A 12,536-nucleotide genomic window follows, 5' to 3' on the forward strand; every position below is an offset into this window, starting at 1 on the left:
TAATGCCACATTTAAATATTTATGCATATAATTTAATATTTTATGTAATGATTAACGCACCTGATGTAAACACACCTTATTTTTTCCTCATCAATTCACATTGAAGAACTTTATTTCACTTAACAACCATTATTTTTCTTAATTACAGAAAAAAAGCTGTCCTTTTATCCTTTAATAATTAATATAATATTTATGGAAATGCCGGCAAAACAATTCTCTATTGTTATAGCAGCAGTAAACAGCTGTTGTTCTGTCACCAGCATCTCTCTTTTTTTGTTCTTTTTTAATTAGTTTGTAATGTTACTGCGAAGCTACACTCAGTGAAACTGGAAACTCTTTCCATAAAGCAACCGTTAAGTTAGATGCTATTATTATTTCACGAATATTCACCAAATAAGTATGTTCAGACTAATCCTGGCATTTTCTAACTAGCTTTGACTTATATTTGCACAACATTTTAGCCTTCACGTAGCAGTGGCTGCTAATAGAGGCCTTGCATTCTGGCTTTTAATGCTGATACTATGATGGCTTCAGAAGAAAAATGAGGACTCTCCCATTCACCCGTGCTATTGATGAACCAACTGAACTACTCTGTATAATCTACATGCCTACATATATAATCTTCCTTCCTTTACCTGTGCGTTAGACATACCACGATACGAAAAGAGGTAGCAATTTGAGATATGGTGATTTTTGTGGCACATTCTGCCACATAGCCTGGGAGGGTGATGATGATGAGGAAGTGATGGATCCTTGACACTGCTATAATTATCATTTGATAAAGCTAGTGAATGCAGTGGAAGGCATTGGCAAACATGGTTTGAGTAATGATTCAGTCTATTTCAATATGCCACCCCGTCTTTTACACATCACTCACACTGCCTATTGATGGAGCAGGCCATTATAATATTTTCATAGCAGATTGTGTGTGTGTGTGTGTGTGTGTGTGTGTGTGTGTGGTATTTGACTGATGTCACACACACACACACTCATTCAGAGAAATGTACCTTCGAGCAGAAAGCCGGGGTGGAAAGACTAATGTGTTACTTGGAAAATATTAATCAGCCTGCTACTTTCTTGATGACCAAGACACTGTGCAGATATTTCTACTCAGATCTTCTGCATATAAATACAATATAGTTCCTGCATCCTTAAAACAGACGTTCACTCATTCTTTCTCTCTATTTCACTCTTTGTCTTCAGGGGAAAATCTCATCTGGAAATTGTAGATTTGTAAATAAAACCTACTGCTATAATTAGAAATACAGTCTCAGGAATCGTATTCACATTATGCTCTCTCATACACATTTATAGACTTTTCCTGCTGTGACTTGAATGAGGAAGAATTCTAGTGATGTAACCGTATTGCGGTTTGGGACACGCCCGCTTCAAGTATCGGCTTTGCTTCCTGTCAAGGTTTCTTCCCCATGTATTCTCAGATGGTTTTTCTTCTTCACTGTCGCTCTCCAAACAAAACTAAATTGCACTGCAAATTTAATTATTTCATTTATTGTGTACTCGACTTATGAAAAATCTAAATCTACTTATTTGTTCTATACACAATTTCACCATTGATTACTACTTTTTCTCACTTTGTTGCCTTTAGGAGCTTGATATGATGCAGTTTCTCTTTAAACGATCGATAACGTGTTCACCAGAAACCAACGGTGAGTCTTCCTGCATTGTGGAATCGCACAAAGCAGTGTCTCTGACTTTGTTCTGACTGCACATCTGCTTTCTTGCTCCTCAGAAAAACATTAGACAGTATTTCCTCTTGGGTGGAAGAACATGGCAGTTAAGTCGGTGGTGATGGAGTGGGACGGAGTAGAGGGGCAGGAGGTTACGCAGAACGTTCGAACGGTGAGAACAAGACAGCAGGTGATTTCGGTCTCTGATACAAGGCAAGGCTAATTTCTCCATGCTAATTATAGCCTCGTGTATCGGCCAAGGCTAGTCAATGGTCCCCTGGGTGAGAGCAACCTGGACTCTCATATCGCTGATGCTACACAAGGGCTGTTCAGAAACGGCTCATTATCAGGTCTCATGGGAACTGGGCTATCTTGGGGACAGACAGAGGGAAAGAGAGAAAGAAAACATAATGAGCAATTCTCAGAGCTTGACTGTGTTACTGTTAGATAGGTTAGCCTAATCAACACTAGTGACTGAGACCGTAGGGTTTTCACTGGTTGTAGCTGTAATAAAGTCATTAAATTAAAGAATGCCCCTGAAAAGCCTAATTTTTTTTCTCAGCTCTTAAAGGTGCTGGGTTTAGGGTTTAGAAATAGAATGTTTATATTGAATTATTCAGGAGAATCTTGGAATTTTTGATGCTGTATTTTCCTTATTGCTGTCAGATCGAGAATATTGTAAAGGCAGTTATATTTGAATTGACCAACTGTGGACAGCTGTGTACTGGTTTCTCACTCACCGTTTTCTAGTTAGTTTCAATGAGAAATCTAACATAGAAGTAACATAGAAGTCGTGGCCTAATGGTTAGAGAGTTTGACTCCTAACCCTGTTTGTGGGTTGGAGTCTTGGGCCGGCCACGACTGAGGTGCCCTTGAGCAAGGCACCCGACTGCTCCTCAGGCACCGCAGCATTAATGGCTGCCCACTGCTCCCGGTGTGTGTGTTCACTGCTGTGTGTGTGCACTTTGAATGGTTAAATGCATAGAACGAATTCTGAGTATGGGCCACCATATTTAGCCGTATGTCACATCACTTTCACTTTCAAAACTCAAAATTTCAGGCGTCGCCTAGCTAACAATGTACAGTACAAGGTGTCAAACACAATGAGGTTTATCACATTGTTACCATGAAAATTGAAGCTTTTGAATCTGATCTATGATCTGATCTGGAGTACAGATGAGTTCAGTTCTCTCCAGCGCTGGAAAGTTGATCCTATATTAACACGGGTCCTACTTCTTGCCTTATCGTAAGCCTTTCTTCGCTTTCTTTCTTTGTTTTTATCCGCCATGTCAATGTTAAAACCGCTTTCTGCTAATGTCACACATCCGCACTGAACACTCTCTCTGCCCATATTGACAAGACACACCCCTTTCTGCTCATTGGCTACACGTTAGTTTTGTTTCTGTTTTGTTTGGCGGCCCAACGCAGTTTTCTGAAGCATTTCTCAAACAACAGAGATCCCACCTTTAATGATAAGCGTTATGCAAGTCAGGCACGATTGACGTTTCCTTTAAGATCCTTAGCTATCCCTTGAAAGGAAACCTTTTATCGCATTATGAAAGAGGTTTTTATCTGTTTAAACAGTTTATTGGCAACAATTCCCCAGGAAGTTGATTGACCTCCTAGCTTTACTAGCTGGGTATGTGCATTATAGCAAGGATTAGTGCAACATTTCTTAGTAGTTTTAAAGAGCTCCAGTATTGCCAACACTGCACTTATTCCTCTGGCATCACCCAGTGCATCAATTAAAGAGAGAAAGAGTGCAGAAGTACAAACATGCAAATAAATATGAGAAGGCAGAGCAGCAGTGATTTGAAGGTGAAATGCAAAGAAATAATATTTAGAGAAAGGGAGGCAGAAAAATGCAGATAAAAAAGTTTCTGCAGGAAAGGACAGAGGACAGCAGCCATGTAGGAAGATCTCTAGAAATGCAGCTTTGATGGTGGGTTCAGGAAGCCCCATGGCCCTGAACCATGGAGCATGCTCGGTTCCGAGACTCTGCACCACACAAGGACTCCTGAAGGATGGTTGCCATGGGTAACCATGGTAGAGGTATATATATATATATATATATATATATATATATATATATATATATATATATATATATATGTGTGTGTGTGTGTGTGTGTGTGTGTGTGTGCATGTAGGTGGATATGTACAGTTTGGATTTCCGAGAGAGGTGAAGGAATTTGTAATTGTGTGTGTGTGTGTGTGTGTGTGTGTGTGTGTGTGTGTGTGTGTGTGTGTGTGTGTGTGTGTGAACACTGACATCAACAGAACATGTACTGTACACTTCACAAACAGCATAGCAATGAGGCTTGACTACATGAATAATCTATGTTACTGCTTTGCTTCTCTCTCACACACACACACACACACACACACACACACACACACACGTTTGCATGTCTATCATCTATTCAAGGACATGAGACATCTTAGACATGTAATTACTGGAGCTGTCGCAATAATTAATATAGCCTAATGTGTGAAGTGACACAAGCCACCTCCTGTTCCATTCACGATGTTTGGACACAGAGCGTCGACAAACACAAGAGACCCTAATAATATCTATTGAAAACAGAACAAGGTTCCTCTTTTAAATGAAAGAATACACAAACATGCATCTGTACAATCCTCACAGTTCTCTGTGTCGTCTTTAACATCTACAAAATCACGACATGCCTTTCTTTTTCTGACTCTCTCCTTTACATAGGTGTTTATAACATATTTTATAGCATACACAATGTCTTATAGCACATGAAAATCATAATTTATGTTAATTCTATTAACTGCATGACCGTGATTAATTGGTTGAGCATGGGTATAAGACTTAATGTGTTGTATGACGGCCAAAAGAACATGACATACAAATACATTCATAACATGTTAAGATGCATTGTAGCATTGTTAATAATGCATACACAGATTGTTAAAAGAAGTGCTTATAATGCATTATATCAGTATTATATCTTCATACCACATTCGTAATACAACCTGGGGCATGGTGATGTGTACATATAAAGACTAATTTGCTTTATGAATGTATTATCAAATGATAAGTGTGTTCATAGGTCATTATGTATATGATGATCAAAAAATGGATACAGGTTCCCAACGTATAATAATCTTTGAACACATTCATAGTCTTTTATAATGCATTCATAGATCATTATATACATTATGAGGAGTTTTGTATGAAAAATCATTACACTTTATAGAACTGTTTATAATACATTACAAGGCTTAGAATATGTGAAGTTCAGGACTCGCTAAGTTCTGTTTCCTACCACTTCCTGCTGTCCTGTTACCAGTTCATAATACATAATAAAGACAACTATCTAGTGTAAAACATTTTACTAAATAATTAAAAGGATCTATTTGAAGCCTTATGACTGCATCTCATAACGTGATATAAATGTGTTTATAGTTCATTATAGTTCAAGTGTAACCACATATAATATTCCAGATCCTATGTTATAGTGCATTATAACATTAGTATCTACAATGTTATTCTTATATTATAATGGTATTTATCCTGATATTATGAAGTCATGTACTCATGCTTAATAAAGTGTGACTCTATGATCTATTAATATAGGCTAATATCTACCATTATAAAGTATTATGTATACATTTAAATACATGATTCATGTGTAAATCATACAACATACTGTATTTGTCTGTGAAACTGAGTGAAAATCAAAATAATAACCAATTGAGAAATCTTTTTCACTGCATCTGTGCAATTATTTATCATTGAGCTTTTATATTTATACAGCATACTGTTTTTTTTATCTCCTCTGACCAAGTTTTGCTAACAGACACCAGGCTTTGTTTGTCAGTGGAACATACAACAATTCAAAAGATAAACCTCGCAGCTTTTGACTTTCACAAGAAATCCTGGCAGTTAGTCAAACGTGATCTCAACAAATTTTCACATCATTGACTCTGACCCTCTATCAATATTGGTTTCGATCTAGCAATCTGGCTATTTGCTCAGGCATTTCAGAGATTTTTTCCTTTTTGTAAAAAAAAAAAAAAAAAAGGTCTCTGGCACTATTGAGTGGGGGATGATTCAGATCAGCAAATTTAATCATGGCCAAGAGTCAAACAAGCTTTATTTCTGATCCATTATGCATGCTGGGAGATAAGTTGGGATTATATCATTGCTGACCGATGGAAAAGATGTTCTCTGATTATCTCCTTAGATTTTTATTTTCCCCCAAAATGTTGGAATTTGGTCCACTGGCTTATTTAAATTCCTGCCTTGTTTAAATGCACAATTTTAATAAATTATTAAAATAGCTGAACTTTACGATCTTTAAAATTGAACACATTTAATGGACACATACGATCTTTAAAATGGTGGTCCTATTGCAAATATATTGTCTAATAATTATTTATTTATTTATTTATTTATTTATTTATTTTTAAAAGCCTATGCATCATTCTGCATATTGTTTACTGTAGAAATTTCTTGAATTAACTTGACATAAAGATAGATATTAGAGATTAATAGTGATTACATTTTTAACTTTTTGTTGAAAGTGCTATACAAATAAATTGAATTGAATTGAGTTGAATATTTTAGTCATCTTGCCCCACCCTTGCACAAATGGATCTTCTTGAAAAAGTCCTGGAATAAAAGACCACATTTATATTATATTCAAAAATAGAAGTAGCATGGAGAAAGCCATTGTAGCGATGCTATATTGGACTGCTGACAATTCTTAGACGCTGTTCTCCAATATTTAGACACAAATAATGCCAGTGTTAGGGTGACTCACTGCAAAAAGTCAACAGCATAATGCAGAATAGAAGACAGTGATTTTGGTTTTTCCTCTGTCTTTTGAACTTTGGAGAGCGGAAAAAATAACGGATTCTGCAGAATGAGAATGTAGAGACTAATTTGGCAATGCCAATCAAAATCCACTGGCTGAGGATGCGACAAGCGGGCTGTTCAATGGGGGATAATGAATTGTAGTACACACATCTGCACAGAGTGAGCAGAATTGCGGCTCAGGGACTCGTGACCATGCACGCACCCCGCATCCATCAACTAGAGAGCTGTCTATTAATCACCAGCAATAACTAGACACTCCTCTCTCACAGGATTTGAAGAGGGTCATATACAGCCCTTGTTCGTACTCGTATCTCTCTTCTACACGCGTTTGAAGCAATCACACTTTGCCAATCAGATCTGAGCCAATCATTTGAATAACATCCGAGATGCTCGAAAAATGAGAGTTCACCTGAATACTGCATGTTAAATTTCGTGATTATTATTGTGATGTGAATCCCAAAGTCTTATAAGCAAGTATTCAGATTGTAAGCCCCTTTCACTTATCCTCCAGGCTTTAAAAGAAGACTGACGGATCCCATCAGTTGACTCTGCTCAAAAGAGAGATAAATACTTGTGCCAGGAGTCAAATCCTACAGGCTCTAGCTGTGCTAACTTGCAAGATTAACGTAATTTCATATTGAAAGCTCTAAGCCATTCTTCACTTTTGTTTGTTGCTAACAAAACTATCCAGACTGAATAAATTTAGACTTGTCCAAATAGTTTCACGGCAATGAAGATTAAAGAAAGAAGTCAGTTATTTTCAGGCTTATTTTCAGAGCTCAGAATAGGGATTCTCAAAACAGTGCAAAGTCGGCAAATGTTTAACTGCAAATGTTTAACTGCGGCACAGGAATGACATCGAGTTTCTTTGCAGAAATGCCTTTTAAAATGAATAATAAAAATAAAATAGAAGTCTTGGGAAATGTTAACTAAACAGTTTGATAGAAAGGTGATGAGAGTCTAGTCACTATTTTTTGCTATCCTTCAGGCTCAAAACTGCACTTTTTCATCTGTATCGGCTGACAGTCTCAAATCCGTGGAGGGATATGCCAAACATTTCCATGTTAATTATGTAAATTTAAACAGCTTAGCAACTTGAGATGCAAGGGAGCTTCAATCCAATTATATGAACCAGCAGAGGAAGAAAAAGAAAGGAAGGAAGAAAACAGAGACGGTAAAAGGGACATTGCTATTTAAAGGGAGAAAGAGGACCGTCTATTGGATTTAGGCTGCCATTTCAGTACATCAAGAATCTCAGTTCACTGCTCAGTACTTAAACTCAGGATCGGTTTCTCTAGGTCACAGTATGAGTGTGTATGTACTGGTGCTGGGGGAAAGGTAGAAACTATATTTTCTCTCTCTTTGGAGAAATGATGCTTCAGTGCTAGGCATATAAATTGTGACTAAGTTCCTTGGCGAATGGTAGACATTATAAATTTAATTCATGGATGAGCACTAAGGGATGCCAAGAGCCAATAACGTCAATACAGACTGAGCTGAAGGCAATTGACTGCAATGTGTGCGCCTGTTTGGCAGACACAGATGCTTGATTGATACAGATTATGGCTAAAAGCCGTGCTGAGCGAGAGGATAAAATGAGCGAGCGATAAATGTGGATATGGATGAGAGCAGCACCAGAAGGTGGCAAGAGAATGTTTAAAAAAAAGTATTGTGAGAAACATTAAAGCATGTGGTAAAGACTGCAACATAACACAGACTATAAAAAAGGCAGGAATAGTGGGGAAATTAAAAGAAGGTGTCTTTGCCAGCGTTACATCATCTAGGCTTGACTGAAAAGCAGTCAGTTGTAAGCTACAGGAGAAGGTTTCAGGTACACCAGCCATGAATCCTAAATTCTCATCTCCATTGCAAGATTAGAACAGAATAGAGAAGCCTGTATTTTGTCCCATATACTGTACATTAACACAGTGAAATTCTTTCTTCACATATCCCAACTCTGGAGGTTGTGGTCAGAGCCACATGGACAGCCATGATATAGCACTGCTGAAGCAGAGAGGGTTAAGGGCCTTGCTCAAGGGTCCAACACTAGCAGCTTGGCGTAGCTAGGCCTTAAACACAGATCCTCCAATCAACAACCCAGAGCCTTAAGCACTTGAGCCAATACTGCCCACTGCCTGTTCCAAAGACTGGACATGTCTTTAAGGCAGGGGTCAAGGAACTAGCTAATGTCCTACTCACAAGTAAGCATTGCCATAACACAGAAAGCTGGATGTAGACTTATATTTCTAATGAGCAAGCCACTAAAAAAACTCCCTGAGAGGACATGTGGAAGGCATTTTGAGAAGAACCAGACTCAAAAAGTGAAGGTTTCTGGGTGACAGCAGATAGTGAGATTATAAATCATTACTCTTAAAAAAAGCTTCTTGGCTGACTTGACTCTTCCTATAACTATATACTATAATGTCAGATATACTATGAATAGGAGTCCGAGGATGAGCACGAGATTGTCTTTATTATTATAACAACAGTTTGGTACAATCCTGTAGTATCCAGGTGAGATCTACTGAAGCAAAGGTGGATAATTTTGAGCATAATTAGGATCTACACATAACTTTTTTTTAGTTTACTTAATTTTATTCATATGGTGGATGTTTTTTTTAATCCAAATCGAGTTAGAATTGAGTTACAATTCACCTGAACTGAGCAGGGCCTTGGCAGTGGTCTAACAGTACCAAGATTCAAATGAACAACCTTCTAATTAGTAGTACATCGCTCTAACCAATGAGCCAGAAATTCCCAGTGCTTACTTCTAAATAACTACTACTCCCAGAAAACCGAGGTGGTGCACCTCAATGACTACAAGCAAGTGTTTTGTTCTTGATTAATCACAAAATGTTTTGTGACAATGGTTATTATGGCCAACATCCAGCACAATACACTGGCCAATACGCTAGACTCCCCCCTAGAACTTGCTTATATCCCTAACAGTTCCATAGAGGCAATCCTGGCTGCCATACAAACAACCCTATTCTGCTTGAAGAAGAATGATCGTGAGAATTCTGAGCATTTATCACAATTCCCTCCTCACACACAACACAACCTTGGCTGGCACAACCTCCACTGATGTTCTCATAGTCTTTTCCAGAGAGTTGGATTAGGAAAAATCTTTCATGGTTCATGGAATCTTTCAAAGACTTGACCCTGCTCTAGACTATACATCAGTGATTCTGAACACTGGAAACACTCAAGGACTTATCCTTAGTCAGTGCCCTGTCTTAAGGACTCTTCACATGACTGTGTAGTAGTAGTGTTGTCATCAAATTTGATGGTTTGATCACAAAAGGTAATGCCATAGCCTACAGAAGTGATGGATCTGCTGGCTTGCTTGAAGAATAAAAGATTCAAGTTGAGGCAGTTGCCTAAAGCACAATAAATCGATGATTGCGAGGAAAGGAGGTTGAACAACTTGTTGGCAAAAGTGGCTATACTTCTTAAGAGCAAGACTATGGGTATGTTGACTACCAGACAGATTTCATAGCAGTTTATAAATGTACCCCTGAATTGAGAACACACAAACTGAGAACAACTCTAACACCCACCATTTAGCAATCACAACATCATGAACTCTATAATATATTCTTTAATAAGCTGCCCAGCAGCCTCCTACATATAACAATTCCTCTTTCCAGCTTCTAAAGTACATTACACTGTAATAACAGCTTGCAATATAATAACTGCTTTCACTACAATTGCACTTAATAATTTATATTTATCGCTACATACACTGTCAAAATAGGGTATCTATTTAACAAGTAAATATCTACATACATATGGATATGAGTTCACAGCTTTTATTGTTTCCTCAAGATAAGAAGGGATTTAAATTTCTAAAGGAGGAAAAAATTAACTTGACCTACAACGCCGCTTGAGTGGGCGGCCCACTGAGCTTAATAATGCCATAATTACGCTGCTTTATCCACAGTAGCATTGAGTGATTCTTAATTTCAGTCATCTGAAACACTACAATTGCATTAAAAAGCCTTTCAGTGGCAAGAGACTTGGATATCTCCACTGAGATCTGCAGTGTTACACCTGATCAAACTACCTAAAAGAGTCATGGAAACTTTCTTACCCTTCTCTCTGATGAAAAGCTTGAAATATCAGCACTGATCTAATGCCCCATGGTAGTATAGACTTGAAAGTTACTCAAGGCTTAATATTAGGTCCATTTCAGTTGTGCATTATCATATCATATATGAGCATGATATGATTTTGAATTAGAAAGGTCTGAAAGTGGATACTACCTAGGTACTGTGTGCCACTTCCTTGACCTTAGTTCATCATATTAGTGTTAAAATTGCTTAACGAAATGCTGAAAAAGATGCTGTCTCAAGCTTTAAATACGACTTTTATGGGATCAAGACACTTTGCTTTATAGGACTATTGGCAAGGACACTGAAAGCAAGATTGCCAATTAACCATAGACAATACCCAAAAATTGGCACACACACACAAGTCATTATTTGGGACAAAAGTGTTAATCAATAGCGTAGAAATATAACAAAAAGAAAATGTGACCTACCATGGCCCCCACGTGTAAGAAAGGGCATCCTGTTGATGGCAATAGGCACAGTGCCATGTTTGTTGTGAAAATGGTGGACATGGTGAGTCGTGCTAAGGCTGGACGAGACTCTAGCTGAAACAGCAGGACCAGGGAAAGCTAGTAAGGACAAGGACAGAACTAGCCTCCATAAACTGTCCCAAAGCACTCTGGGTGGGGCTGCGGGCGTGGTATGTGGGGTGAGTACTAATCCGCTAAGCAAAACAACTGCCCCAAGAGGGAACGGAGAGGGGAGTGGGACTTCCATGCCCTGCCTCCTCATATGATAGAAACAAAAAGACATATCAGACCAATGCAGGATCCATAATTCCTAGATTCCCTTTGAGAGGGGGTGACTTAAGATATCAGCAGAAAAAAAAAAAGAGGAAAATAAATTCCTCAAAAAATGTTTACAAAGACACGTTCAGGGCAAAATATCCAATCAAACATATAAGACGAATCCTGCTCCAGGGGTTGCAGCTGTGTATTCCGACGACGACACAATTCCGTATTCCTCCAGAATGTTCTGAAGCTCGACAAAAAAAAAACCCAGATCCCTAAAAAAAAAAGTCCAAAACAAAAGGAAAAAAGATGTCCAAAAATAAACAACAATTGGAAGACAGGACCTACAATGAGGTGTTCTTTCATCCAAAACTGACAGCCATGAAAACTAAATGAACTCGTAAATATCTTTCAAACATCAGTCATCTGTCTTTAAAGGTAATATTTTAAAGCACTCGGTGTGGCTGCGACACTTGTCTCACTGATCCTCAAGCTTGATATCATGTTAAAGGGACTTCCAATTAACATGCCAATCCATTATTATCAAGCAAATATCTCCATACTGCATTAATTATTTCATGACCAGATACATGACATCAAAGAAAAAATATATAAATAATAAAAATATATGAATGAAAAAATGTTGAGAAACAAAAAAAATCTAAATCAAAATGAAAGAAAGATCAAATCTGAGATGACCGAAGAGCAGCCGAATACAGTTTACGATCCTCAGAGGAACGCTGAACACGGCAAAGTCTGCAGCAGAGAAGAGGAGGAGGAGGACGGAACAGCCGTAAAAGCGAGAAAAAAGGAAAAAAATGCAAAACAATTCAAGCCCAAACAGACTAACTCTAAGACCAATCCTGTATACTTTTCCTGAGAGATGTACATCTGAACGAGTGCCATCAAAGATGAGAAGACGAAGACAGCCGGGTGTCTCCTCTCCGGCTGCTTTGCATCACAACACAAGAGGAAAACAACCTACTCTCCCAGAAGCCCTTCTCCCTCCTGATCTCTCTCTATTTTTCCACACCTCCAATGCTGAGGTTTCTTCGTTGCTCAGCAAAAGCTGTGATGGTGTGGTGGGACTTTGAGCGCAGGAGGCTTGTGTTGCGCGTGCGGCTCCGAGGCGATCACAGATTCATGAGAGAGAAAA

The 12,536-nt window shown here is 38.3% G+C and overlaps 1 protein-coding gene across 8 annotated transcripts in view; it reads right to left on the reverse strand.

Annotated features, from left to right (window-relative positions):
* nrxn2b (neurexin 2b) overlaps nt 1-12,536 on the reverse strand; it is a 539,034-nt gene that overhangs the window by 131,865 nt on the left and 394,633 nt on the right. Inside the window, exon 1 of one of the 8 annotated variants that reach the window (XM_060864258.1) lies at nt 11,081-11,583. The exons of 6 other annotated variants lie outside the window; for them this stretch is intronic. In XM_060864258.1, coding sequence (XP_060720241.1) covers nt 11,081-11,402 — 322 coding nt within the window. In that variant the 5' untranslated portion in view covers nt 11,403-11,583. Of the gene's footprint in view, nt 1-11,080; nt 11,584-12,536 lie in introns of those variants that run through there. One more of the 8 variants, XM_060864257.1, reaches the window with a different exon arrangement.

The sequence above is a fragment of the Tachysurus vachellii genome, chromosome 2 (genome assembly GCF_030014155.1).
Source record: "Tachysurus vachellii isolate PV-2020 chromosome 2, HZAU_Pvac_v1, whole genome shotgun sequence".
Taxonomy (NCBI): domain Eukaryota; kingdom Metazoa; phylum Chordata; class Actinopteri; order Siluriformes; family Bagridae; genus Tachysurus; species Tachysurus vachellii.